Source organism: Desarmillaria tabescens (genome assembly GCF_030435595.1).
Source record: "Desarmillaria tabescens strain CCBAS 213 chromosome Unknown EV420scaffold_1, whole genome shotgun sequence".
Taxonomy (NCBI): domain Eukaryota; kingdom Fungi; phylum Basidiomycota; class Agaricomycetes; order Agaricales; family Physalacriaceae; genus Desarmillaria; species Desarmillaria tabescens.
Window position 1 is genome coordinate 2657830 of NW_026848300.1, and position 23069 is coordinate 2680898.

General features: G+C 48.8%; 10 protein-coding genes across 10 annotated transcripts; 4 read left to right on the forward strand and 6 right to left on the reverse strand.

Annotated features, from left to right (window-relative positions):
- Nucleotides 1-1418: 1418 nt before the first annotated feature.
- On the reverse strand, nt 1419-4790 carry EV420DRAFT_84200 (uncharacterized protein). Its single transcript, XM_060483669.1, has 5 exons — nt 3843-4790; nt 3390-3789; nt 2629-3334; nt 2411-2580; nt 1419-2361 (listed from the first exon to the last, which is right to left on the reverse strand). Exons 1-5 carry the CDS (start codon nt 4562-4564, stop codon nt 1858-1860), a joined length of 2502 nt encoding a protein of 833 aa, XP_060339790.1. The 5' UTR covers nt 4565-4790; the 3' UTR covers nt 1419-1857.
- Nucleotides 4791-6730: 1940 nt separating this feature from the next.
- On the reverse strand, nt 6731-8114 carry EV420DRAFT_1298372 (uncharacterized protein; the record flags this gene model as incomplete). Its single annotated transcript, XM_060468359.1, has 5 exons — nt 7676-8114; nt 7581-7621; nt 7432-7523; nt 7300-7374; nt 6731-7245 (listed from the first exon to the last, which is right to left on the reverse strand). The coding sequence occupies exons 1-5, from the start codon at nt 7832-7834 to the stop codon at nt 6731-6733; spliced, it is 882 nt and encodes a 293-aa protein (XP_060339791.1). The 5' UTR covers nt 7835-8114.
- Nucleotides 8115-8582: 468 nt separating this feature from the next.
- Nucleotides 8583-9530, forward strand: EV420DRAFT_1256801 (uncharacterized protein; the record flags this gene model as incomplete). Its single annotated transcript, XM_060466791.1, has 5 exons — nt 8583-8715; nt 8771-8928; nt 8980-9115; nt 9170-9292; nt 9343-9530. 5 exons carry the CDS (start codon nt 8583-8585, stop codon nt 9528-9530), a joined length of 738 nt encoding a protein of 245 aa, XP_060339792.1.
- A 105-nt stretch (nt 9531-9635) lies between these two features.
- EV420DRAFT_1256836 (uncharacterized protein) lies at nt 9636-11137 on the reverse strand (the record flags this gene model as incomplete). The annotated part of the gene is made up of 7 exons (XM_060466793.1): nt 9636-9853; nt 9904-9997; nt 10049-10272; nt 10328-10695; nt 10746-10866; nt 10917-11009; nt 11068-11137. The coding sequence occupies 7 exons, from the start codon at nt 11135-11137 to the stop codon at nt 9636-9638; spliced, it is 1188 nt and encodes a 395-aa protein (XP_060339793.1).
- Nucleotides 10917-12422, forward strand: EV420DRAFT_84514 (anaphase-promoting complex subunit 10). The gene is made up of 6 exons (XM_060483694.1): nt 10917-11268; nt 11322-11448; nt 11503-11563; nt 11617-11795; nt 11848-11949; nt 11995-12422. The coding sequence occupies exons 1-6, from the start codon at nt 11184-11186 to the stop codon at nt 12068-12070; spliced, it is 630 nt and encodes a 209-aa protein (XP_060339794.1). The 5' UTR covers nt 10917-11183; the 3' UTR covers nt 12071-12422.
- A 43-nt stretch (nt 12423-12465) lies between these two features.
- EV420DRAFT_1257730 (uncharacterized protein) lies at nt 12466-15467 on the reverse strand (the record flags this gene model as incomplete). Its single annotated transcript, XM_060466854.1, has 8 exons — nt 12466-13029; nt 13087-13246; nt 13297-13565; nt 13619-13747; nt 13793-14563; nt 14617-15061; nt 15118-15212; nt 15270-15467. The coding sequence occupies 8 exons, from the start codon at nt 15465-15467 to the stop codon at nt 12466-12468; spliced, it is 2631 nt and encodes an 876-aa protein (XP_060339795.1).
- Nucleotides 15468-15774: 307 nt separating this feature from the next.
- On the reverse strand, nt 15775-16832 carry EV420DRAFT_1258551 (Alpha/Beta hydrolase protein; the record flags this gene model as incomplete). Its single annotated transcript, XM_060466896.1, has 5 exons — nt 15775-16163; nt 16211-16351; nt 16398-16420; nt 16474-16562; nt 16617-16832. 5 exons carry the CDS (start codon nt 16830-16832, stop codon nt 15775-15777), a joined length of 858 nt encoding a protein of 285 aa, XP_060339796.1.
- Nucleotides 16833-17182: 350 nt separating this feature from the next.
- Nucleotides 17183-18289, forward strand: EV420DRAFT_1497895 (galactose-binding domain-like protein). The gene is made up of 6 exons (XM_060470944.1): nt 17183-17410; nt 17464-17492; nt 17538-17631; nt 17688-17791; nt 17838-17946; nt 17997-18289. The coding sequence occupies exons 1-6, from the start codon at nt 17210-17212 to the stop codon at nt 18099-18101; spliced, it is 642 nt and encodes a 213-aa protein (XP_060339797.1). The 5' UTR covers nt 17183-17209; the 3' UTR covers nt 18102-18289.
- A 76-nt stretch (nt 18290-18365) lies between these two features.
- Nucleotides 18366-21536, forward strand: EV420DRAFT_84738 (atypical/PIKK/PI3K protein kinase). Its single transcript, XM_060483697.1, has 11 exons — nt 18366-18473; nt 18521-18607; nt 18660-18761; nt 18812-18955; nt 19002-19122; nt 19172-19861; nt 19913-20179; nt 20236-20833; nt 20882-20956; nt 21008-21022; nt 21075-21536. The coding sequence occupies exons 1-11, from the start codon at nt 18400-18402 to the stop codon at nt 21446-21448; spliced, it is 2547 nt and encodes an 848-aa protein (XP_060339798.1). The 5' UTR covers nt 18366-18399; the 3' UTR covers nt 21449-21536.
- On the reverse strand, nt 21388-23013 carry EV420DRAFT_84641 (histidinol-phosphate aminotransferase). The gene is made up of 3 exons (XM_060483696.1): nt 22449-23013; nt 22134-22393; nt 21388-22078 (listed from the first exon to the last, which is right to left on the reverse strand). The coding sequence occupies exons 1-3, from the start codon at nt 22968-22970 to the stop codon at nt 21625-21627; spliced, it is 1236 nt and encodes a 411-aa protein (XP_060339799.1). The 5' UTR covers nt 22971-23013; the 3' UTR covers nt 21388-21624.
- Between the last annotated feature and the right edge of the window lie 56 nt (nt 23014-23069).

Consider the following 23069-nt stretch of genomic DNA (forward strand, 5'->3'; position numbering starts at 1 on the left):
CACTTTTTATGTTCGAGGGCAAGGGCAAGTTAAAGAGCTGCCAGTCTCACGATCAAAATTTTGTGTTGATAGAACTTTCCTACATCGAAATCCTGACGGTACGCGAATGTCTAGGCGTTCACAACCGTGAGGGAAGCCATGAACCTTTTGATGCGCACGAGATTTATTCGCAAACATGAGGACCTTTGGTAGCTATTCAATGGATCTCATGTGAGGATAAAGAGTATCGAAAACTTTGGCATCACAGTATGTCGTACAAAGCCAAGAAACGTATCTACAAAGCTGTTATGCACCAAATAAGGAGGTACAATTTGATGCCGGGATCGAGGATATCTGCACGTTTACGTTCATGCAAGACAGCATCAACACGAACAGTGCCCTTGGGAAATATTTCCCCATCCCACAGCGATCGCCAACTCTCGGGAGAATGGCAGAACATGTTGTTGCTGTGGCCGGTACTGGCATCGATCTCGGTACGCAAACCTTTCTCGCGCCGACCAACATGTGATCCAAATATCATAGATCCCGGCTCAGATGGCAGTAGCGCCGCCATGATCTTTGCGACTTCGTATTGCCCTTCTTCATCGAAGAGATGGAAAAACGACGAGGTATGGATGGCGGAGATGTTTCCTCGCAGTTCAGCTAAAGACTGTACTTTGGGGAGCTCTGCGATAGGCACAGGAACGTCTTCCCTCGTTAGGCCTTTTAACCGGACGATGTCTGCAGGGACGAAGCGCGCTGGGAAAGTCTCAGCTGTGCTCTTGAACAGCCTATGTCCGAGTTCCCAAAAATTCTGTGCAATATACTTATGCTGCGCAGAAAGACGTGCAGAGGAAGGAGTTCATACCAGGATGCAAATCGGAAGCTATGACTTGGTTCACAGGATAGCCATCTGCGATTGCCTTTCTGGGATCATTACCGACTATGCAGATGCTAGATAGTCAAGGCGAATCCGACGGTACATGTAAGAATGACGAACAGCAGCATCCAATATCGGGCATAGATTGCTTCCTTGCGATCTTTTCCGGTGTTCAAGAATTATTGATAGCACGGCTGCCTCGAAATCTTTAACCTTGACGCTGAAAGTCAGGCATGATTGACGCCACAGATTCAGGGACCGTTTACTTGTCCGGTAAAGGCGAAAAGGTGAATGCACGGATAAGGGAACACCTGTATGATCTTGTATTAGGGCATTTATTACTCGGAGAGGATGAGTCAATCAACTTTGTACGCTTCCTCCTGAATAGTAAGAACATGGTTCTTTTGAGTGCAACATCATCTTCTATTCCAATTTGAGCTTTAAAGAACAAAGCTACGTTTTCTGCTAGTTCGTAGCAAGTGAAAACGCCTGATGAGGTATGAAGCGATCATTTGAGCTCAATAGGACACTTTGTGATGTTTTGAACAAACATTCAATATGTGTTATATCCGTTTTGCCCTTGCTATAGTGAGGCACGGCAGCCCAGCCGGCAACTCGAGAGCAAAAAATTGCAGTCACCAAAATTCGCTAAGATTCGTCCGAGATTGTGAGTCGTCACTCGTGACTGTCAAAAACCCTCTTTAAATATCACGGGTGTTAGACTGCATTGAAAGCACGCAAAGAGACAAGTCATTGTTCTCAGCAAGAATATTCAAATTGCGCTACTCAACGCTATTATAGCACGGCATACAATGCTGGCTCCGACCACAATGCCCGGTATACCATCTGTCTGAATTTGAACCTGACCTTGTACAAACGCGAATTGTAGTCCGAATACAAATCCAACATGTTAATGGCAGGAGCTCGATTTCCGAATTATGACCTAACATTGAGACTCCGAGACCCCAAAATCGTCCGGACCAGAGAAGAGGGGATAATCATGGACCCAGTAGTGCAAGCCACAGAAATATTGTACTGACAACAAATACGGCGGCTATCTTCAGCGTGGTATTGAAGATCGTCGTTTCAGCAGGACTGGATGAAACGGGTTGTATCGGTTGCTTCTTCATAGCCAAAGATGGAGAGGGCGGTGGGGCGGTTGGTGGCCGATTAATGTTTAGTGGAGCATTGGAATGATGATGCGAATGAGGCTGGGGGACTTGCTGACTGGGGTGGATCGCGTTCGGCTGTTGTGAAACCGCGGGACGGGACATATTAGAAGCAGGAGGGCCATTGGCGATGCTTCCGCCTGGCGGAGGTGGGGGCGGTTGCTGCTGCTGCTGATGCTGATGCTGCTGTGCCGTAATCGTCTGAACCATGGTATTGAACCTTTCATGGCCTTTCTGAACCTCACTGAGCATGAGGCGAAGGTTATCCAGATTTACAATGAACCGTGGATTGTTGGAAGCGAGAAAACTGCGTTGCTGTTGGGCAGTCACGACCTGGAAACCTTTGTTAGATAGGTTTTAGTGTAACTGAGGAGCTACGTACTATCACAGCCAGCCGCTTGACCCAAACGTCGTTCTTGTCATTTGCAAACAGATATAGCATAGGGAGCTTATTCTCCAACTCCCCAGTTGCTCGATGCAATTGTTCAACCACAGCGTTGTAGGTCATCCGCTCTTCAGGAGGGATCCTGACCGAACCAAGCGCAGCCATACCTGAGAATTCATGAGTTGTGAAAGAAACTCTGTGGTAGAAGTACTCACGATTGGCAAGAAAATCTTGCTTCACTTGCGATAACATAGACGAGATTCGCGACAACTGCTCCTGATTTCCTCGCATAAACTGGGGGATAATGGTATTGTTAGGAAGTTGAGGTCGATGCTCCATCATACCCTCGTCCGTAGTACCATTTTGCAATGCCGTATTCGGTATGGACTGCGGAGGGGAAGACATTGCTACATGCCCAAGTGGACTCTGTGACAGCGTAGCTGTAAATTGTTGATTGCTCGCCGCCCCAGTTATTCCTTCTGACGGCGGTTGTACTGGCTGATTCGTCGATGCACCACGCAGGTTGCCACGAAATAGATTCTGCTCCGCAGCCGTACGTTGTATATGGGCACGATGATTCTCGATAAACGTGATTATGTGCTCCTGGACGCCTTTTGCTCGCAATTCTGCTGGAGAAAGATCGGCATACGCCATGACCATTTGCATTTGCGGGCCATTCATCGATTTCGCGGGATTGGGGTTGGCGAGCTGCTGAGCTGCCATGCTAACCTGCTGCTTGCGCCTCGATTCCAGGACGGTCGTGACGTAGACCATATCGAAGTGTGCAAGATGGTCCTTGTATATTTGCTCCAATTGATGAGCGGTAGCTGGCCCCGACTTCGCAGGCTCCATGTCGTTACCGGGATATTGAACGTAGCCCAAACGGGCAGCAATAGTCGCCCAGAGGTCTTTCTGAGCGACCTGCAAAAAATGTGAACATAAGTAGAGCTCAAATTGACCATGATCGAAGGCGAACCTCAGCTGCACCACCCTCCCGCATAACATGTGTGTGAAGAGCATGAATATCGACCGGTCTGTGCTCGATCGTGGCAATGGTCCTAAGGTCGCGATTCAAACCTTTGGATGTCAAGTAATTCATGTAAGCAGCCTCAAATCTAGTCTTCTCCAATGGTGGCGGATGTGCAAGGTCAAATGAGTTTGACATTCCATTGGGGATACCAGACTGTCCACTTCCAGTAACAGTGTTCATGTTAAAAGGAATACCGCCCAAAGGAGTTTGTGATGGAAGATGTTGCGAAGTAGACACAGAGCGGTTAGGAGGGATCATTTGGGGGATGTTGTGCGTCTGAGGGGGCGGCTGCGTCCATTGTGGCTGCGACGGCTGGTGTTGTTGATTTGCTAGATTCATGTTATACCTTAATAAAAATGAATATACTGTATAGAGACACATGAAACACGACAGACGCACATATTATTATTATTCGCCAGCTGAATGATTCTTGCCAGCATCTCTTTGGCTTTAGCAACCTCATTCTGATGCATTTTAAGCTGAGCATAATAAGGAACATCAGGCATTCCCGCACGATTATTCTGCAGGTTACGAATGTTGTTCTCGCCGTTGCTGATCATGGTCCGCAGGGTCATGATACGACTTTGAAGTTCTGGGGGTAGCTGAGGGCGCATCATACCGTTGGGGGCCATAGTGAACTGGTGGGGTTGCCCACCCATCTGGTTTGGCGGATTGGCTGGAGACGCTCGCTGCAGAGGATCATTAGCGTCCATCGCAGGAGCGGATATGTCGCCCTGTCCAGGCGCATGGACCGATTGCGGCTGCTGCTGAGCATTTAAACGAGATGGAAACGACATGGGGTCGTTCTGATTCTGCTGGTTCGCAGCCATACCAATGAGCTCGAGTTGCCTGTTATGGTTCTGGTTGTTCGTAATGGCCTGCATCATGGCGTTTCTCGCCTGCATGGAATTCTGGGAGAGTGGCGCTTGCAGACCGCCACCGTTAACTAGATTTGGGAAACCAACAGGCTGCCGCTGGGAGGACGGATCATGGAAGGGCCGCTGCTGAGATGGGCCGCCACTCGGACCTGCGCTCATTTGAGGAACTCCGAGAGGAAAAGACTGCTGTTGTTGACCATGGGCGCGGGCAGCCATGTTCTGACTTCGAAGTAAATCGACCATCTAGAAGTAGAAAAGAGAGATCAGCATAAGGATACGTAATGATAGCTTGAGAAGAAAGTGTGCTAGGTCGATAAGAGCGAGTCGTATCATGGGTCGATAAGCCACATGAGCGGTAAATGGACCTGCGAGGGCAGCAAATGCCACCAACGATCCCTGTAAAGACATGGAGATTGATAGGGAGACATGCTACGCTACGGGTCCAGGGTGTACCCCTCCACAGAGTAGACGGACCAACGGTGGACGGCAGCTTGAAAAATAGCCAGAGTAACGAGACTTGCCCGCTGATTAATTTGTGGACTGTTCACATCCGCCCCGTTATTCGGTCGGAATTGGTTCTGCAGGTGCTGCATCTGGCTCGACTGCTCTGAGAAAGGCGGCATTGGCTGGTGGTTATCCTGGTGGTGTTCGGTGTCAGGACAGCACGAGGCAGGCCCACATGCACGACACGTTCACATGCCACTGATGGCCTTGACCAAATGCAGATTCAACTCAATTAACGTAGCGCCGACTATAAACTGGGCCCCGGCGCCATCTTTGTCTTCCTTTGGTGTAGAGATTGCTGGACCCAGGACCAGCTTCCAGGATAATGTCGTCGTCTATCGTCGAGCTCATCGTACTCGTCATCGTGTACCAGCAGGCGGGCAGATACATCCTTGGCTTTACTTGGAGCGTTTGGACCGACTGCCAGAATTCTATCCTCATCCTCTGTAGGCTCGTGGCTCATTATGGGGGAGATACTACACAGTGAGAAAATGACTTACTCATGCCAGAGTTTTTATATATCAGTAAACGGACTCCTTTGTGCCTCACAGACAGTAAAAATAGAGGACCGCGGTAGAGGACGCGGAAATGGCAGCTACGTGAGAGTCGAGGCTAGCGTACCGTGTGGAAAGGTTGTACTATAAGTGTAGGCTCGTTTACCAGCCGGCGTTTCACCCACGTGGCTGCGCTATCACTTTGGGCGAAAGCGGCTGGGCAAATCCGCAACGTTTTAGAGGGTCACGCTTTCTGTGACTTGGGACTTATAAAAATTTCACATCTTCACCGCCAGTTTTAATAGTTGTCCACTCCCTTCCCTCGTAATGCATTGTATACATGCGCATTTTATACTTTGTTTACCACTGAACCATCTACACAGTTTATTTTTGTCGCCTTGCGTGGAAAATATTATTCAACTGTCTGCTCCCATGATGTCATCATTTGGTCATCATGTTCTTGTCATTCGGACAGAGCCATTGAAGGGCAAAGTAGAGAGCAAGCAGAGGGTTCCATAATCATGATTGTATAGAATTTAAAATAATTTGTGCACAGGCAGACTATGCATACTAATCCTACTGGAGCAAATTGGAGACGGGGGAAGTGCAATGGCTGCTGAAAATAAGCTGCAAGACAAAAATCAGTGAAATTTTTCTAAGTCCCAAGTCACAGAATGTGTGACCCTCTAAAACGTCTCGGTATTGCCCAGTCCGTTCGCAAGCTCACCTCTTCACGTCAAAACATGTCAAACTTCACCAAACAACCAAACAACCGTATACGGAATTTGCATTACGAGGTGTAAGCTTGCGAACGTCGACTGGCTAGCGAGTCTACTATAAGTGGTAAAAACAGAGATTGCGCCTCCTATCATGGATAATCGGCTCCGTAGCCTTGTGCCTCTCGCTGCAACACATATTTCCTCGGTTGTTTGCTCCACGGCGGCAGAATATAGGCTCGGATGCATTTTCACAAAGGATTCGTAGAATGGAAATACGACGGGCTAGTGTCTGTTTAATCCTAATAAGTATTCTCTCCCTTGTTGCCGCATTTGTGTTGATCATAAAGTTGCACTTGCGATAGCATCAGTACCACACTGGTATGGCATATAGGTTGGTGGACTATGTCTCGATTCCGCTTTTTATGTTCGAGGACGAAGGCAAGTTAGTACTAAAGAGCTGGCCTCACGATCAAAATCTTGCGTTGATGCAACTCTCCTACATCGAAATCCTGATGGTACGCGAATGTCTAGGGGTTTTCGCAGCTATGAGAGAGCTCGTGAACTTTTCGATACGCAAGAGATTTATTCGCAGCCATAAGTACCTTTGGTACCTATTCAACGGATCTCATGTGAGGATAATGAGCATCGAAAACATTGGCATCACAGACGCCGTACAAAGCCAAGAAACGTATCTACAAAACTGTTATGCACCAAATGAGGAGGTACAATTTGACGCCCGGGTCGAGGATATCTGCACGTTCACGTTCATGCAAGACAGCATCAACACGAACAGTGCCCTTAGGAAATATTTCCCCATCCCACAGCGATCGCCAACTCTCGGGGGAGTGGCAGAACATGTTGTTGCTGCGGCCGCTCCTGGAATCGACCTCGGTACGCAAACCTTTCTCGCGCCGGCCAGCATGTGATCCAAATATCATAGACCCCGGCTCGGATGACAGGAGTGCCGCCATGATCTTTGCGACTTCGTATTGCCTCTCTTCATCGAAGAGATGGAAAAACGACGAAGTATGGATGGCGGAGATATTTCCTCGCAGTTCAGCTAAAGACTGTACTTTGGGGAGCTCCGGGACGGGGATTCCGCCTTCCCTCGTTAGACCTTTCAACTGAAAGATGTCTGCAGGGATGAAGCGCGCTGGGAAAGTCTCAGCTGTGCTCTTGAAGAGTCTATGTCCGAGTTCCCAAAATTCTGTGCCATATGCTTAAGCTCTGCAGAACGGATTTCAGAGGAAGGAATTCATACCAGGATGCAAATCGGAAGCTATGACCTGTTCTACAGGATAGCCGTCTGCGACCGCCTTTCTGGGGTCATTACCGACTATGCAGATGCTAGATAATCAAAGCGAAGCAGACGTTATATGAAAGAATTACGAACAGCAACATCCAATGTCTGCATAGATTGCTCCCTTTCGATCTTTTCCGAGGTTCAAGAACTGTTGATAGCACGGCTGCCTCGAAATCTTTAACCTTGACGCTGAAAGTCAAGCATGGTCAACACGGCAGACTTGGGGACCGCTTGCTTACCTGGTAAAGGCGAAACGGCGAATGCACGGATAAGGGAACACCTGTATCGTCTCGTGTTAGGGTCTTTATTACTCAGGGAGGATAAGTCAAGCAACCTTGTACGCTTCCTCCTGGATAGTAAGAATATGGTTCTTGAGTGCAGCATCATCTTCTATTCCAGTTTTAACCTTAAAGAACGCAGTTTCGTTTCCTGCCAGTTCGTAGAGCGTGGGATCCAGTTGACGAGTGACAAGGACTGACTCGGAGCTCATCATGGGGGACAGCGAGAAAAAGACTTACTCATACCCGAATTTTTATATATGCAAGTAAACGGACTCATTTGTGCCTCACAGACGGTAAAAATAGAAAACCGCAGTAGAGGAGGCAGAAATAGCAGTTGCGTGAGAGTCTGTGAGAGTCGAAGCTAGCGTGCCGGTCATACCAAGAGGCAAAAATAGAAATTGCGCTTAAAGATAGGCCATCCCTGATATCACGAGGACAAGGTACCTATTTTCCGGCCCAGAGATAGGAACAAAAAAAGGAAAGTACCCAATGTTATGCGAGTAAACTTCAAAAAGTCAAGGTAAAGATCTCAGGCTCGGCACAATCCGGCCACATCGCCAAGCACGGCCAAATATTACACAACTATACAAAGCAGTGCGTTGCTTTCTCTTTTCCACCATCTGCAGCTGGTAAGTCGCGTTTCTTTCTGTTTCTTCCTCTCTTTTCTTTATGATGCTACTCATGTAATTTGCGTTCGATTGCTGTCGCTCTCACACCAAAGGGATCACCCGCCAGTGCATCCTGGGACTGACAGTATGAGACAACTTTTTTTCTACCTGATTTTTCATCTTTATTGTGTCCTTGTCGTCGTCAGTCGCTCACGTATTCTTACAGGTAGTCTTCTTGAATCTGAATTTCTTTTTTGACGTGAGAGCGTTCGTGATCGCGTTTTGATTGTATCCTGTGTTGAACAAATACACCCCAGTTTGTAATACCCTTTACTCTTGAACGCATACCCCTATGTCCGAACAACAACAAGCGGCTGCTGGCCCTTCAACAACGAATACAGACACTTCGGTGAATGCGCCGCCGCCTCAGGCAGAGCCCAACTTCAAAGTCTATAAACCTTCTGATGTGTCAGCTGCCCCTCCTTGTAAGTAAAGATTTCGCTTCGCTACAAGCTGGCCTTGACGACAAGTTCTCGGTAGCTGCACTACCAGACGAATATTTCACGCCTACCGCAGCAGATTTGAAAGTTGCTCAGTCACAGCTGGCCGCGCGTACACAGGCGCTTACGAATACACCGTTGAGACTAAAGGCTGTGAGAGAGGCAGAGGAGAAGGCAAAGCGGGATCGATGGCCGAACGTGCGTTCCCATTTGACAGCTCGTCTTGCAATGTTGCTCATCATGGTGCAGACAACGATACGCATACGTTTCACTGATAGGACACAGCTGGAGAAGGTCTTCTCTTCGACAGACAAGATCCGCTCTGTCTACGCCTTTGTGAGGGGGCTACTACGAGAAGACGTGAAGCCCATAAAGTTTATTCTCTGTGCGTACGAGTCACCAACTTTAGTATTGCTCATGCATGCTCATCGTTGCCCAGATCAGCCACCAAAGCGGGACCTCAAAGTTTCTGATCTCAAGGTTCGCGACTTGACGCTAGCACAGCTACAGCTAGCACCATCATCTGTACTTCTCATTCGGTTTGAAGACGACTCTCTAAATGGTAAATGCAGCGTTAACAATGTTTCTCTTTGTTACTGATTGGGCTGTAAGGGTCGCATGTCCCCGCACCTTTGATCACAAATGTTCTTTCGCAAGCCGTCGACTTGCCTAGGCCCCCAGAAGTGCCGGATACACTTCCGTCGAAAGAACCCACTTCCAAGATACCAGCCCTTTCAAGCTCATCGTCTGGTGAGAAGAAGGTGCCGAAGTGGTTGAAGCTAGGAAGTAAGTCACTTTGATGATAACTAATCATCTGATGCTGATACCTCTTCCAGAGAAATAGGTTAATTAGAGTAAGAACATAATGTTCATTGTAAATGTACAACGTGTAGGAACGGGATAGATCAGTACACTGGAAATGTTGTGTCAATGTCTCTTGACCAAGCACGGAGACCGCCAATAACATCTTTAATGGTCATGGAGCCATCGTTTCGAACGCTCCGTAGGGCATCGGCGCCTATTTGTGAATCATTGCCTAGGCGGCAGACGATATATATTTCCGTTTCGTTATCGCTTGGAAGCTGCTCGGCAGGGTTAGCAACAAGGTCGTTGAGAGGAACGTCTACGCAAATTTATTCATTCGAAAATTGCTCGTTTGGGATGACCACGCACTTATTGAACCAGGTAATCGACAGATCCCAAATTCTGTCGGAGGTCGAACATCGATAATCTTGACCTTTTTCTTTGCTACCGTGTCAGAAAAGTCCTAAGACAGTGATTTCAATGCCAGTTTTATGTAGAGGCATAATGAACGTACTCGAACGCGTATTCGCCGGTCGGACAGTCCTTCAACCATCCCGCGGCTCTCCCAGTCCGGAGCAGCGCCTCCACAGAACTGAACATAGTCGATATCTCTGATTGCACCAACCTTCTCTCCCTCAGTTCCACACGCAGGACAACTAGCCTTGCGCGACCGAAGTTTGATGCTACGGAACGGGGGTGAACCCAACGCGGAGAAAATGAGGAGAGACGGTTTCTGATCTAGCAGTGGGATATCGGTTGACGAGGAAAGTACTGCGTCCAAGAAACTACGGACCGTGTAAACCAGTAGCGATTTTGATTGCCTCTAGTGCTTGCATATTGCCAATGACTCCAGTTACTGCACCCAGAATTCCTGTTTCTGCGCATGTCCCCACTGTTTCTGGGGCTGGGGGTGTCGGGAACAGACACCGGTAACAAGGACCGTCGGGACCAAGGTTGTAGCAACAGAGTTGTCCCTCGAATTTCTGAGCAGCCCCGCTGACGAGTGGTTTACCGAGCGCGACTGCAGTGTCCGAGAGTAGATACCGTGTCGGCGCGTTGTCTGTGCAGTCGAGGATGATGTCGTACGGTTGCAAAAGGGTGAGGGCATTTTGTGGTGTCAAGGCCTCGATTATCACGTCCAGGTTGAGGCGAGAATTCAGCCTGATATCCGGTGAGCTTGAATGGCGCGACGCTTGCTAGGCACCCCTCACCGTCGAAGCGACTGTGCTGCAGATTCAACTTTAGGAAGTCCAAGGGTGCTTTCATTGTGTAGAATCTGACGCTGTAGATTAGATACTTCTACGACATCGTGGTCGATGATGCCTATTCTGCCTGGGACAACGTCAGCATGTATCTCGAAGGAAGGGGAGAGCTGAGTTCACCAAATCCTGCTGCACCGAGGTACTGAAGGGCTGGACATCCGAGTCCACCAGCGCCTACGACGACGACGGAGGAATTCTGAAGCTTGAGCTGACCTTGAAGCGAAGGCTAAGAACCGATGATGGTGGTGGTCGAAAGGTAAGAAGGAAATACCTGGGAGACCGAATCCATCGAGGATCATCTGCCGTCCGTACCGGCGGTAATCTTCGACAGGAAGCTCCATGGAAGGCAAAGGCAAGTAACGCGATCACGGTTTGTCTCTTACCACGATGGCCACGATGGCCCTTGCTCCCCTTCCTACCAGTGCGCCTCTCGTCGACGACACCAACCTCAACGCTCCATTTCTCCTCTCACGTAAAAGCCACACAATTATTCCTTAAAATCACCGTTACTCAACAATATTTCAGCCACGAAACGACCGCCACCCCTTCCCTGGCCAGATATCTCTTCACGCGCCAAATGGTCCGTGTCCTCTGCAAAATTCGGGTTTGGTGTCGAGTGCTTGCGTGATGGTGATCCTGAGACGTTTTGGCAGTGAGTCCCGACGCGTTGGAAATGACATTGTTGTCGTTATTCAAGTTCTCCCAGTTCGGATGGCCCCCAGCCTCATTTCATCACCATCGAGTTTCCTCGAAAAATGCCTGTCCAGGTGCGCCTTGGTGTCTTTAAGCTACGCCGCTGTTATTGACGAGATCAGCTTAGAAACTGAGCATATACCTCAGTCATCCCTTGGACGACTCATATACCCCCGCGACGCTCGCCATTCGCGCCGGAACTGGTTCGACGGATCTGCAGGATGTTCGGATAATTACACTGGATAAGCCAGATGGCTGGCTAACGTTTGATATATCATCGGAACCCAACGACGACGGTGATGGGTTGTACGTTTAGGCCAAAAATTTCACTAATGATGATCTTGATACCTTTTTCTAGGAAACCCATCTACGCCTACGTGCTCCAGATCATCGTCATGACCAACCACCAGAGCGGTAAAGATACCCATGTCCGGGGTCTACGCGTCTTGGGACCTATCGAGTATGTCCTTTCCCAAGGTAAATTTCCATCTAACACATCTTACAGGGAACAAGATCCTCTTGACGAAGACATATTTACTTTCAAACATCCGGAATACAAAATGTACGAAACAATTCGATAAGCCATTATCATGGCTGCTGTATTACTAGTTGTATCATATTACATCTCTTGGTCATGTACACACATACAGAATAAACAAAAAAAAAACACCTATCTATCCAAACACGCAGTATAAAAGATCCAATAAACATGCAAGGTGTTGTCTAATTCAATAAATCAATTTAAGAGTTCGGGTGATAGCCAGTGCTGTATGCGTCCGTCATCTTTTGTGTAGGCTGATGTGGCCATTGTTGGGTATCTGGATACGGACGCCCACCGGCTGAAGACCGTTCTGTAGAGGGATAGGGAGCGGCGCTATATCCCGGAGGCTGTTGTGCTGGAGTCGTAACGCTCCATCTAGCACTAGGTGCAGGACGCTATAACCCGTCACTCTCAAGATAAATAGATAATCGATCATCAGCTTACCGGATATGCATAACCATTTGATCCATTCGTTGTCGACTCTGCGTATTGCCCATATTGTCCAGCAGGGGCTGCTTGTCCATACGGTTGCACATAAGGAGCCGCGTTATAAGAAGAATGTGTCTGAGAGAAACCGCGTTGCTGGGGTTGGTAGTGGGTGAATGATATGGCCTTCGTCTGAGGCGGATAGGATGGCTGAGTTGGTGCAGCATTTGAACGTACATCGGACATTTGCTGGTGATTGTAGCTTTTGGTAGGTTGTGAGTAGGGATTGTATCCGGGATACACCGGAGTATTGTAATTGCCATAAGAGCTGCTTGTCGACGTGACAGATCCAGGAGTACGCAGCGCAAGATACTGGTCGCGACCTGCTGCAGGAGGTGGATGCGCATTGGAATAGTGAGATTGTCGTTTTGTCTGCATACAGTTTCGGCAGATAAATTCAACTTGCTCCCAGTTCCTTCTTGGGCGACCAGATCGAACGTCAGCTTGATCATGACAAGATATATGCTGCCACTTGGAACATGATCCACAACACATCATAGGAACTCCATCATCCTGAAACAGAAGATCAAAGTTAGCACGACGGCAGAGATATCATGAGGAATGGCCTACGAGATTGATACCACGACGAAGGCATATCTCGCAATCCAGTTCCCAGTCTTCGCCAGCCGGAGTACGAGATCCACTGGCAACACCGTTCGAAGCGCGGCGGCCGTTGGCTTGTCGCTCGACAGCAGTCCCATTACCGACGACATCGACCTGTGTGCCAGCGCTGAAGCAGGCAGTCAATACGTGTCCACACAAAAGACGCAGAATACTTACCTCTCGCTTCCCTCTTTGGCTTCTTGCGCTTCCCGGGCTTCTCGTTCTTTTCTTCGTTGCTCGCGAGCGTTCTCCCGTTTCTGACGGGCCTCTTCCTCCTTCTGCTGCCTGGCCTCAGCACGTCTGGCTCGACTCATCTTTTCCTCCTCCTCAGCTTTCTTCGCAATTGCCAGGCGAGCTTCCTCGCGCACAGATTCCTTGATAGCTATGCGAGATGAACGTTTGCGATGTACGACAGCCTCCTCAATCTTTTTCTTGCGGGCGACTTCCTATAATCCACGTCAAACACACAAATCACGGTCAGTTCAGCGAGAACACGTACTCGAAGCTCCTCGGTGATAACTGGAACAATAGAGGTTGTTAAGACTTTGTACAGTGCTTTCTCTGCATAATGGGTAGCATTCTGCCAGCGCTCCGCTACGTGCTCCCATTCGTCCAGAGTAACGCATATCTGACGGACGGTAAGACAAAGCCAATCAAAGGTAAATTGACTTACGGTCTCCCATTCAACAAAGTCTGCAGGTGTCTGGTATTGTTCCTCTGGTTGCTCGACGACGGGTTCCGGAAGATCATCTTCCTCGTCTTCCTCTGTCTCTGCCTCCTCTTGATCTTCTTCCTCATCCTCTTCCTCGTCCTCATCTTCCTCTTCAGGTTTCTCTTCACTCTCTTCCTCGCTAAGGTCAGTTAAATCACTGATACTACTCCCTTCGCTCTCTAAACCAGCTTTAGACATCAAATTTTTGCTTCTCGTGTTCCTGCTGCCATTAACGCCTTCATTCAGCCACTCCTCCGGAACCGCCTGCCATTCATCGTCGTTCTGAGCACCTCTTAACCGTGCGCTGTTCCGCGTACCCCTTGGTGTGGGTTTAGGTGGAGGTGCGGGCTGTCGTCTACTTGACGTTCTCAAACCACCACCGCTCCGATCAAGAGCAGCAGCCTGTCGGTTTAGTTCCGCCAACTCCCTAGCCTGGGCGTCAAGCTTGATGTTTGCCTGGGCTTTGGCAGCGCGACCACGACGTCCAACGGGAGGTGAAGGTTCCTTGGCTTTGCCCTTTCCCTTGCCTCTTTTGGGAGGCGGCTCTATGCGCGCGCGTTTTGTGGTGGCAGCTTTCCCCTTCTTGTTCTTGACCTTGGGTTCTGGTCTCTTGCGTTTAAGGCTCTTCGAAGACCGCGGGGGTCTGGGAGGCTCTCGTTGTATCCACAATCGGTCGGCACCCACTAGCCAGTAGGCATTCCTCTTGGAGTCATACCCAATGGGTTCGATCCGCTGTGTCAAGTTTAGTAACGAAACTCAGGTATAAGAAACTATAGGTTATTCACCCAGGTTGCCAGGTCGTCATCCGATTTCATCAGAGTGCGGAGTCGTGTTGCATTTTGGAACTGCCATTCCATCAAGAGATACATGGAGTCGAGTTTTTCGAGCATGGACAACTCGAGCCAATCCCTGGACTCTTCTTCTTCCTGTTCTTCTTCCTGTGCAAGCTCTTCCACGGCAGGGGTCTCAGATTTGACGGTCTCCTCGTTTTGTCCAATGTCAGATTTGATTTCTTCAGGTGGAACAGACGTAGCTGGCGTCTCGTTCTTGACTTTGTCGACCATCTCAGAGTCTTCAGTCTTTGCGCGAGATTGGGGATCGGGTGTGGCGAGCGAAGTTGTCCGAGTGTGGGACTTTGACGCGCTAAGGAACGGTTCAGGTCCTATCGGGTTCGCGGCCGGGTCACGCTTGTAATACTGTTTTCGCAGGGCCGTTTGCCAGTTGCTCGACCTAAAACGCGATCAGTACGCGACTTTTGTGGTAAAAAAGGTAATGGCGGCGCTCACGTCACTTTACGATCGTATGAGAGTGTATACAATAGTCTCTGCATGACGCGGGGCAGATATATGTTGTTTCCTTGCACTAGATCTTCTTCGATGTCCTGTAAAAAAGCACGCTCGGTAAGAAGATACATAAACAGCTGGTATATAGAGCTCACGTTCAATGATAGGTCGTCCATGGCCATTAACTGGGAAAAGGTGAAGAAAAACTGACTTAACGCGGCCCATTTCCAGTTTGTCCGGAGTACGACGAGCTCAGAGGGCAACGCCGGGGCAGCAGAAGAGGCGGCAGAGGGCTGATGTATTGGCTGCTCGACGTGGGTGGTGGTGGTACGGGTGGAAGCGCGGCGGGGCATCTTGGCGGAGCGACGGTGTCCTTTTATATGAATAGCGAATCAGGCCTGGCCGGCTTCGTCACTGGACCCAAACTGAACTCGGAAAATTGTCGAGGACGCGCTGAGGCACGAGTATGTCGACCTCGCCGGTCTTCAATCCGTGCGATAAATAGATAAAAGGGCGTGGTCGCTGGATGGAACGATGTCGACGACGTAGAACAGAACGATGGCACAGCTGCACAAGCCGCCACTACATCTATCCAAACATGACCCGCGATTAGTCATACATGGTATTTATTTATTCATTTTCATTTATTTATTTCACAATCTAATTAGAGTGTGTGCGAACGAACTCGACCAATTGCTGGACCATTTCAGGCGTGCACTTGTGGCCGACTCCTTCCTGTACGAAGACGTGCTTTGCGCCCTTCTCCCCGACGACCAGCCCGGTCACAAAAGGCTCGCTAGCCGACCACGGAACAAGAAGATCGTCAGCTCCTGACAAGACCAAGATCTTCTTGCCCAAGAAGGGATTCGAGGAGTTATCGGATGTATATGCAGTGGAAGTCGGGTCCGAGCGCTGTATCAGCATCAGGAGACTGTCCGGCAGATATGAGGATTTCTCTAAAGATATCCCAAACTTCTCTGCTCGTGCTGAGATAAGAGTGAGATAGTCTGGGCAACCAATGATAGGTATTCCAATTGTCAAACGAGGTTCTGTAGGTGTTTGAAGGCAATTCGCATGCACAGAGGTGGAGACTTACCTTGGCTCAAAGAGATCCAGGTAGAATGTCCGCCAAGACTGACACCGGTAACTCCCCAGTCGGCTATAATGCGTTCCTGCTCAGGGAACAGATAGGCCGGTAGAAAATCGATGAGGAACGATACGTCCCTGGCCGTTCCAGCTTTCAAGGCTGAGCTTAGACTCGACACACTAAGAGATGGCCGTACTTTGTAAGCTGTACATGTCTATTCTGTAACAACCGAGGAATAAGATACAGATGAAAGTGTACAGTGAGATTCTTACGCATGTTGTTCGTTGTTTTTGGCTGCAACCTTGCTCCAGCCCTCATTAGCTCTGGGATCCACCATTCTATGACCATGGTTTCTCTGGTCCTGTGGATGGGTATTAAGAAGACGATGGCAAAATGTTAAGCGATTTGCGCGTACAAAGGTCACAATATATAGTTTACGCTGAGAATCGTTATTTTTCTCTTGCAATAAGCCACGGACTATGGATGTCACATTTTGATCTTCAGAGTGTCCATGTCGACCGTGAAGAACAAAAAGCACAAAGGCAGGTTTCGGATCCGCCTCTTCATGCCTTGATAGGACCTTGACCTCGAGTCCACCGATGGCAAATGCCTGTTTGTAAATGCCGGACATGGTGGTGAACAGGATAAGAGATGGATTCTATTTTCCTGTTCTAGTCATGACCGCCACCATGGCCCGGGAGTGATCGGTTCCTTCGCGTAAGCGAGATGAGATTAACAAGGTGAGAGTCGCAATTATCAGTACATTTCTCAAAGATGTTGAGCATCCTAGTACACCGAGGAGCCGTACTACCGCAGGGTTAAATCTAAAGAGATATTTTCGCCTTTGCGCTTTACAACAACTTTAGATCGCTTGCTGCATGAGGAGGAACGGGACCAAACGGGACATTCTCGGCATTCCTCTTTTATGACGTCATTGTTTGCTTGCACGGGCAATGGCAAGCAATTGCCGTCAAATTACATGTCGCTTCTTCTACTCCAACGTCGACCATGGCTCACCACCACGATGCCAGCTGCGGCCATGAAAGCCACGACCATGACCACGGTGACCACGACCATGACACTTCTGACGTTGGACCCAATGACAACCTCTTTATGCATATCGATCGCGACAATGTCGTTGCACTGAATGCTACTGGTGACGGTCCGGAAGTCATCAAGCCTTGGCATGAACGAACCAGCGAGGAAAAGGTGACACCGAGTCCCTCAAATTATTCGTCTCTTTGTAACCAAGAACGAATCAGTCTTTGGAATCTGATGCGGACGACCAGCTGTATGCGCACGAATGACTGCTTGTACCTCATCTTACGTAGCGTAGGATTCTGCGGATTCCATTCACCGGTTCTGTCAAGCTTCGCTCTCTGTTATTGAAAACCGGGCCCGCCGACCAGACACCAGCGAAAGTGGCTGTTGTAAGGCTTCGTCTTCTATGCGCGTATTGTATTCTTCAACTTAACGCTCGCTTCAGTTCGCGAACGAGGACGCCTTGGACTTTGAAGATGTTAATGACAAGATGCCTGTGCAGGAATTTGATGTTGTTCAAAGCAGAGACGTAGGAGAATACGCCGTCAAGTAAGTGGATCTCTTAGTAGCTGTCAATGAGTCTAATTTTCTACAGAGCAGCAAAATTCTCCAATGTTTCTTCTATCACTCTCTTTTTCCCCGCTTCTCAGGGTGCAGAAACCACTAGAATTTACTATGTCGGATTTCTTGGCCAATGGACTGAGGTGTGCCGTCTCCTGCTATGCCCAGTTTTTATGTTCAATCTTTTTCCTAGCGCAAATCTAATCCCGTAATAACCGTCTACGAGGCGCAAGCTAATTTGGCCGACCATGAAAAGATACAGGGTACGAATGACATTTTCAGTGCTTCGCAGACATAGAGTAGGAAGCTCTGAAGGCAAAGATCAAACATGTATTCATCAATTGTACTTTTTATGCCTCCTTGTAGTGCAGCTCTCGTATTTTGCAATGAGTATGTAGATAGTATTCCTTAAAACGCCAAGATTATTTAGAACCGTATCACTACTTATTGCTATGCTATTCTACTTTGCAGCTCTACAGAAGGGACAACTCTCGTATGTGTTTTTGCGTACTTCGTGTCGCGATTGCGCCGTATTTAGGATAAGACGCGTGCAGCAGCATCCCTAATTGGGCCTTTCTCCCTCTCTTCCCGCCACTATGGACAAGGATAACCGCGATGATTTTACCTTTGCTACCCTTTCCAATCTCAAAATGCCCGTCACCTTTCGAATGTAAGGGCCACAATATTCTGTGTATAATTGACTCAGCCTCGTGATAGAAACCAACTTGAGGGCATTCGACATCCTAGGACCTTTACCGAGCTGCTGGATAAGCCAGAGCTGCGCTTTCACGGTGTTCAGTCTGCGTAAGTGCTGCTGGATACTGCTGTCCCAATTTCACTACATCCTAGGCTCAAGCACGTTGTCAGATCTCTACGTAACCTGTCAGCTCGTCGCCGACAACAAACCCCTTACCATTCCCTTTCGAACTGCATTCAAGGCGTTCAAAAATTCATACACGTTCGTTTTCTCTCTATGCTGGCGTTGCTAGCCTACTAACGACGCTGTAGGTGGAACGAGTGGATAACCCTTCCCATTCGATACTGTGACCTGCCACTCAACTCTCAGATAACCTTTACCGTGTGGGATATCGCTGGACCGAGAACAGCTACGCCTGTTGGCGGATCGACTTTTCGACTCTTTGGCAAGAAATGGTGCGACCACAGTTTCTGTTATTACAGCGTGCCTTACACGAACTAGGACTTTGCGGCGGGGCAAGCACCGTTTATTACTCTGGCAGGGCGTAGAAGCCGACGGATCTGCGGAAACAAGTACCCCAAGCAAATATGGGTCGAGGGACGAGATGGGTAGGCTAGAAAAGGTCCGTATGGTAAGCTCTTTCTGCAGTATGCATTCTCATCCTGCTTTAGCTCGTGAAGAAATACGAGCGTGGTGACCTCCCAAAGTCAGACTGGCTCGACAAGATGACGTTTCGAAAGATGGAGGAAGTACACGCTGCAGAAACCCAGAAATCCGATAACTTGTATCTCTACATTGATTTGCCTCGATTCGATTTTCCCGTAATATTCAACGAGCCAGAGCCTCCTCCCCAACCGGCGGCGTCCACATCATCAGCACCTCCGCCACCAACTCCTGTACCCGGTGCATCATCGTCATCAGCCACCCATGATTCTCATCATCTCTGGAGTATAATTGATCCTGACATCGTTCGAGAGAACCCCGTGGAGGATAAACACCGGCGACTCGTTCGGAGTCACCGAAGCGGCCCATACGACCGAGAACTCAAACCGAATGCCAAAATTCGTGATAATATCGGTGAAATCCTGAATTATGCCCCTAGTCAGCCTCTCAATTCCGAGGAGAAGGATCTGATATGGAAATTCCGCTTTTACCTTGCCCGCGACAAGAGAGGCCTTACCAAGTTTCTCAATTCTGTGACGTGGCGCGATCCATCAGAGGTGAAACAAGCAGTAGAAGAACTCCTGCCCCAGTGGACAGAGATCGACACAGACGACGCACTAGAACTGCTTGGTCCTGGCACGGTGGATTCTCGCGTAAGAGCATTCGCTGTCAAACAACTGAATAGAGCAGATGACGATGTAAGTGTGCAAATTCTTGGTTTCACCTTAATCTAATATCGACTCATGCAGGAACTACTCTTATATCTACTGCAATTGGTACAGGCCCTGAAGTTTGAAAGCGCCGCCAGCGATGCACGGTCGTCGAGATCTGTCTCTAGCGCAATATCATACGATGACAGTGGCCTCACAGACTTCCTCATATCTCGCGGCGTACAGAACCCTATTCTTGGCAATCGGTTATACTGGTATCTCATGGTGGAGGTGGCCCTTGAAGACAAGGTGATTTCGAAGATGTACGGACGCGTTGTGTTCAAGTTCATGAACAAGATCTTAGAGGTAAGTTTGTCCTCAGACTATCTTTTAATTCTTTGCTGAGTGATACTTATTCCTAGTCACCCGATGGCTCCAACCGTCGCGAATTAATGCGACGGCAAGGACAGCTTGTTGAAACACTGGCCAAGCGTGCCAAAGAGCTTCGTACATCCAAGGATCCTCGACCGAAGAAGATTGAAAAGCTTCGTTCGATCATCAACGACTCAAAGAATGGCTTGAACTCCATACCCCCACTCCCCCTTCCTCTCAACGCTCGCATCGAAATCACCGGTATTATCGCAGAAAGGTCGTCGGTGTTCAAGTCGAATTTGTACCCGATGCTGCTGTATTTCCAGTGCTCCAATGGCTCAGAATATCCTGTGATCTTCAAGGATGGCGATGATATGCGACAGGATCAGCTTGTCATACAGCTCTTTACGCTGATGGATCGGTTGTTGAGGAAGGAGAACCTGGATTTGAAGTTGAGCCCGTATGATGTCCTGGCCACGGGTCCGTTGCAGGGAATGGTGCAGTATATCCCTAGTAAGACTATCGCTGCTATTGTTAGCGAGCATGGGAACCTTCTTAATTATCTTCGCGCTAATTACCCCGACGAGGGAAGTGTCGGGACCTTAGGGGTCGAGCCGGGTGTGGTCGATACTTTCGTGCGGAGCTGTGGTACGTTTTTGAGTAAGTTCGCTGAGCTGGCTCTGATTGATGGTTTAGCTGGCTACTGTGTGGTGACCTACCTGCTCGGTGTTGGCGATCGCCATTTAGATAATCTTTTGGTCGCTCCTGATGGTGCGTACCCTCTCACTACACTGCTTCTACTTTCTAATCTTGAGCTTCTAGGGCACTTTTTCCATGGTAAGCAGCCTATGCATATATGGAGTGTCGCATCTTATCTCATGAATTACAGTCGACTTTGGATACATCTTAGGACGAGATCCCAAACCCTTCCCACCCGCGGTCAAAGTCTGCAAAGAAATGGTTGATGGAATGGGAGGCGCACAATCACCCCACTATGCCCGCTTCAAGAATTTTTGCTTCACGGCGTTCTCGATCTTGCGAAAGAACGCGAATCTTATACTGAACTTGGTATCGTTGATGGTAGATGCTAACATACCGGATATCAAGCACCGGGATGTACACGAGCAGTTGCAGGAGAAATTTCGGTTAGATCTTACAGAGGAGGAGGCGATTAAACATTTCGAGACGTTGTTGAATGAGACGTCGTATATTACGGTGGTGTTGGATCGGATTCATGACTTGGCTCAGTATTGGAGGAGCTGATTGCTGCATTGTTACATATTGTATTTTTGGCTAATTTGTAGAATCCGCGGGTGTCTGATTGTTCTTCTTCCATAGTTCGTTTCCGGTATTTCTCTTGACGCTTCATGGAATGGTGGACTTTTGAGTTTCAAACTCTTGTCAAATTCAGAACGTTTCACGTCTAGTTCTTTCTATTCTTACAACTGCTGAAGTACTTCTCTGAGCTTTCTAACGACTACTTCATTCTCCTCTTCACTCCCGACCGTAATTCTAAGACAGCCTTCGCATCCTGGCTCATTGCCTCTAAATCGGACTACAACACCATTCTCCTCTGCCAACGATTTGTAAACTTTCTGTGACCTGACATTGTCAGGTTTGGTACCGCCTTTGGATAAAACCGGAACCACGATGAAGTTGGCGTCGTTACCACCTACGGAAGGACCCAGCCCGAGGACCGCGAGTGCGGACAACGATTGGAGCAATTTAGTCCGGGAAGTGATAAGGGTATTTATTTTGGAATGCATCGCGTCTACCGCTGAGGGAGACAGGGCGGACAAGGCGAGGTGGGCGGTTGGCGTGGATATGTTGTAAGGCGCTTTGGTATTCGAGAGGATTTGTATTAGTGGTGGTTGGGCAATGGCTATACCCAATCTGTCGAGCGAGTGGTAAGTTCGATTTTTTAGATGTATATCGGGGAAAGACATACCTAATGGCTGCAAGACCGAAGCTTTTACTGACGGTTTGCATAACGCACAAGTTGGTGTATTCTCTGACAAGAGATACCGCACTTGCATCGGCGCCGGCGAAATCGACATAGGCTTCATCTACTATTACGATACCCCTGAAACCTGGATAATCAAGTATTTCCCGTATAGAGGATAGAGGAATGAGGGTTCCCGTAGGATTCCCAGGGGAACACAGGAAAATTAACTTGATAGAAGGATCGGCATCTACTGCTTTTTTGACCTGTTCAGGGTAATCGGATCAGCTGTAAATATATTACTGAAAGAAACGTTCACACCTCGTCGACCTTGACGCTGAAGCGTCCAGTAGTGCCGCCTTCTCCTTTTGCACCACTCAACTCAAGAGGAACCTTGACGACGCCGACATCATTCACCTGGGCACAGACAGCGTACATCCCGTACGTCGGTGGGGTAATCAAGATCTTCTCTCGCTCTGGCGCGACACAGACGCGCATGAGGAGGTCGATGACCTCGTCTGACCCCACACCGAGGAAGACATGGTCAACGCCAGCAATTGAGCGCAAGGTCGCGATTCGTTCCTTGATGGGGTCGTGGGACGGGTCAGGATAACGGTGAAGATTGAGCTCGAGGGCAGCGTCTATCTCTGATGCATCGGATGGAGGTGATATGGAGTGTCCTAGGGCATTTTCGTTCGCGTCGAGCAGGATCCCTTCCTTGTAGTCATCTCGAGCACACCGATACGGGTGTAAGGCTAGAATATTCGGCCGGATGACCTTTTCAATGACGAAATGAGCCGGGCCCGTTGATTTGAATGATTCCGGAAGGCCAAGGATGGGCATGGTGGTGGGAGAAAGGAAAGCAAGTCGAGTCACGATATGTAAGATCAAAATCAAAAATTGCATCTAATCTTATCTGCCCTTGTCTCCGACTACGACGAC

Excerpts from the sequence above, each read along its gene's own strand:
- EV420DRAFT_84200 (XM_060483669.1), bottom strand. The coding sequence starts at position 4,564 with ATGGTCGATTTACTTCGAAGTCAGAACATGGCTGCCCGCGCCCATGGT. Across the intron at positions 2,581-2,628 it reads GCAAGATTTTCTTGCCAATC|GTATGGCTGCGCTTGGTTCG; the intron begins GTGAGTACTTCT and ends ATGAATTCTCAG. Across the intron at positions 2,362-2,410 it reads TCAAGCGGCTGGCTGTGATA|GTCGTGACTGCCCAACAGCA; the intron begins GTACGTAGCTCC and ends AAAGGTTTCCAG.
- EV420DRAFT_84514 (XM_060483694.1), top strand. The coding sequence starts at position 11,184 with ATGGCCACGATGGCCCTTGCTCCCCTTCCTACCAGTGCGCCTCTCGTC. Across the intron at positions 11,269-11,321 it reads CGCTCCATTTCTCCTCTCAC|CCACGAAACGACCGCCACCC; the intron begins GTAAAAGCCACA and ends ACAATATTTCAG. Across the intron at positions 11,950-11,994 it reads CGCGTCTTGGGACCTATCGA|GGAACAAGATCCTCTTGACG; the intron begins GTATGTCCTTTC and ends CACATCTTACAG.
- EV420DRAFT_1497895 (XM_060470944.1), top strand. The coding sequence starts at position 17,210 with ATGGCTCACCACCACGATGCCAGCTGCGGCCATGAAAGCCACGACCAT. Across the intron at positions 17,493-17,537 it reads TCTGATGCGGACGACCAGCT|GATTCTGCGGATTCCATTCA; the intron begins GTATGCGCACGA and ends TACGTAGCGTAG. Across the intron at positions 17,632-17,687 it reads CACCAGCGAAAGTGGCTGTT|TTCGCGAACGAGGACGCCTT; the intron begins GTAAGGCTTCGT and ends CGCTCGCTTCAG.
- EV420DRAFT_84738 (XM_060483697.1), top strand. The coding sequence starts at position 18,400 with ATGGACAAGGATAACCGCGATGATTTTACCTTTGCTACCCTTTCCAAT. Across the intron at positions 19,862-19,912 it reads TGAATAGAGCAGATGACGAT|GAACTACTCTTATATCTACT; the intron begins GTAAGTGTGCAA and ends CGACTCATGCAG. Across the intron at positions 20,180-20,235 it reads TCATGAACAAGATCTTAGAG|TCACCCGATGGCTCCAACCG; the intron begins GTAAGTTTGTCC and ends ACTTATTCCTAG.
- EV420DRAFT_84641 (XM_060483696.1), bottom strand. The coding sequence starts at position 22,970 with ATGCCCATCCTTGGCCTTCCGGAATCATTCAAATCAACGGGCCCGGCT. Across the intron at positions 22,394-22,448 it reads TCAGCGTCAAGGTCGACGAG|GTCAAAAAAGCAGTAGATGC; the intron begins GTGTGAACGTTT and ends TACCCTGAACAG. Across the intron at positions 22,079-22,133 it reads TTCGGTCTTGCAGCCATTAG|ATTGGGTATAGCCATTGCCC; the intron begins GTATGTCTTTCC and ends CTCGCTCGACAG.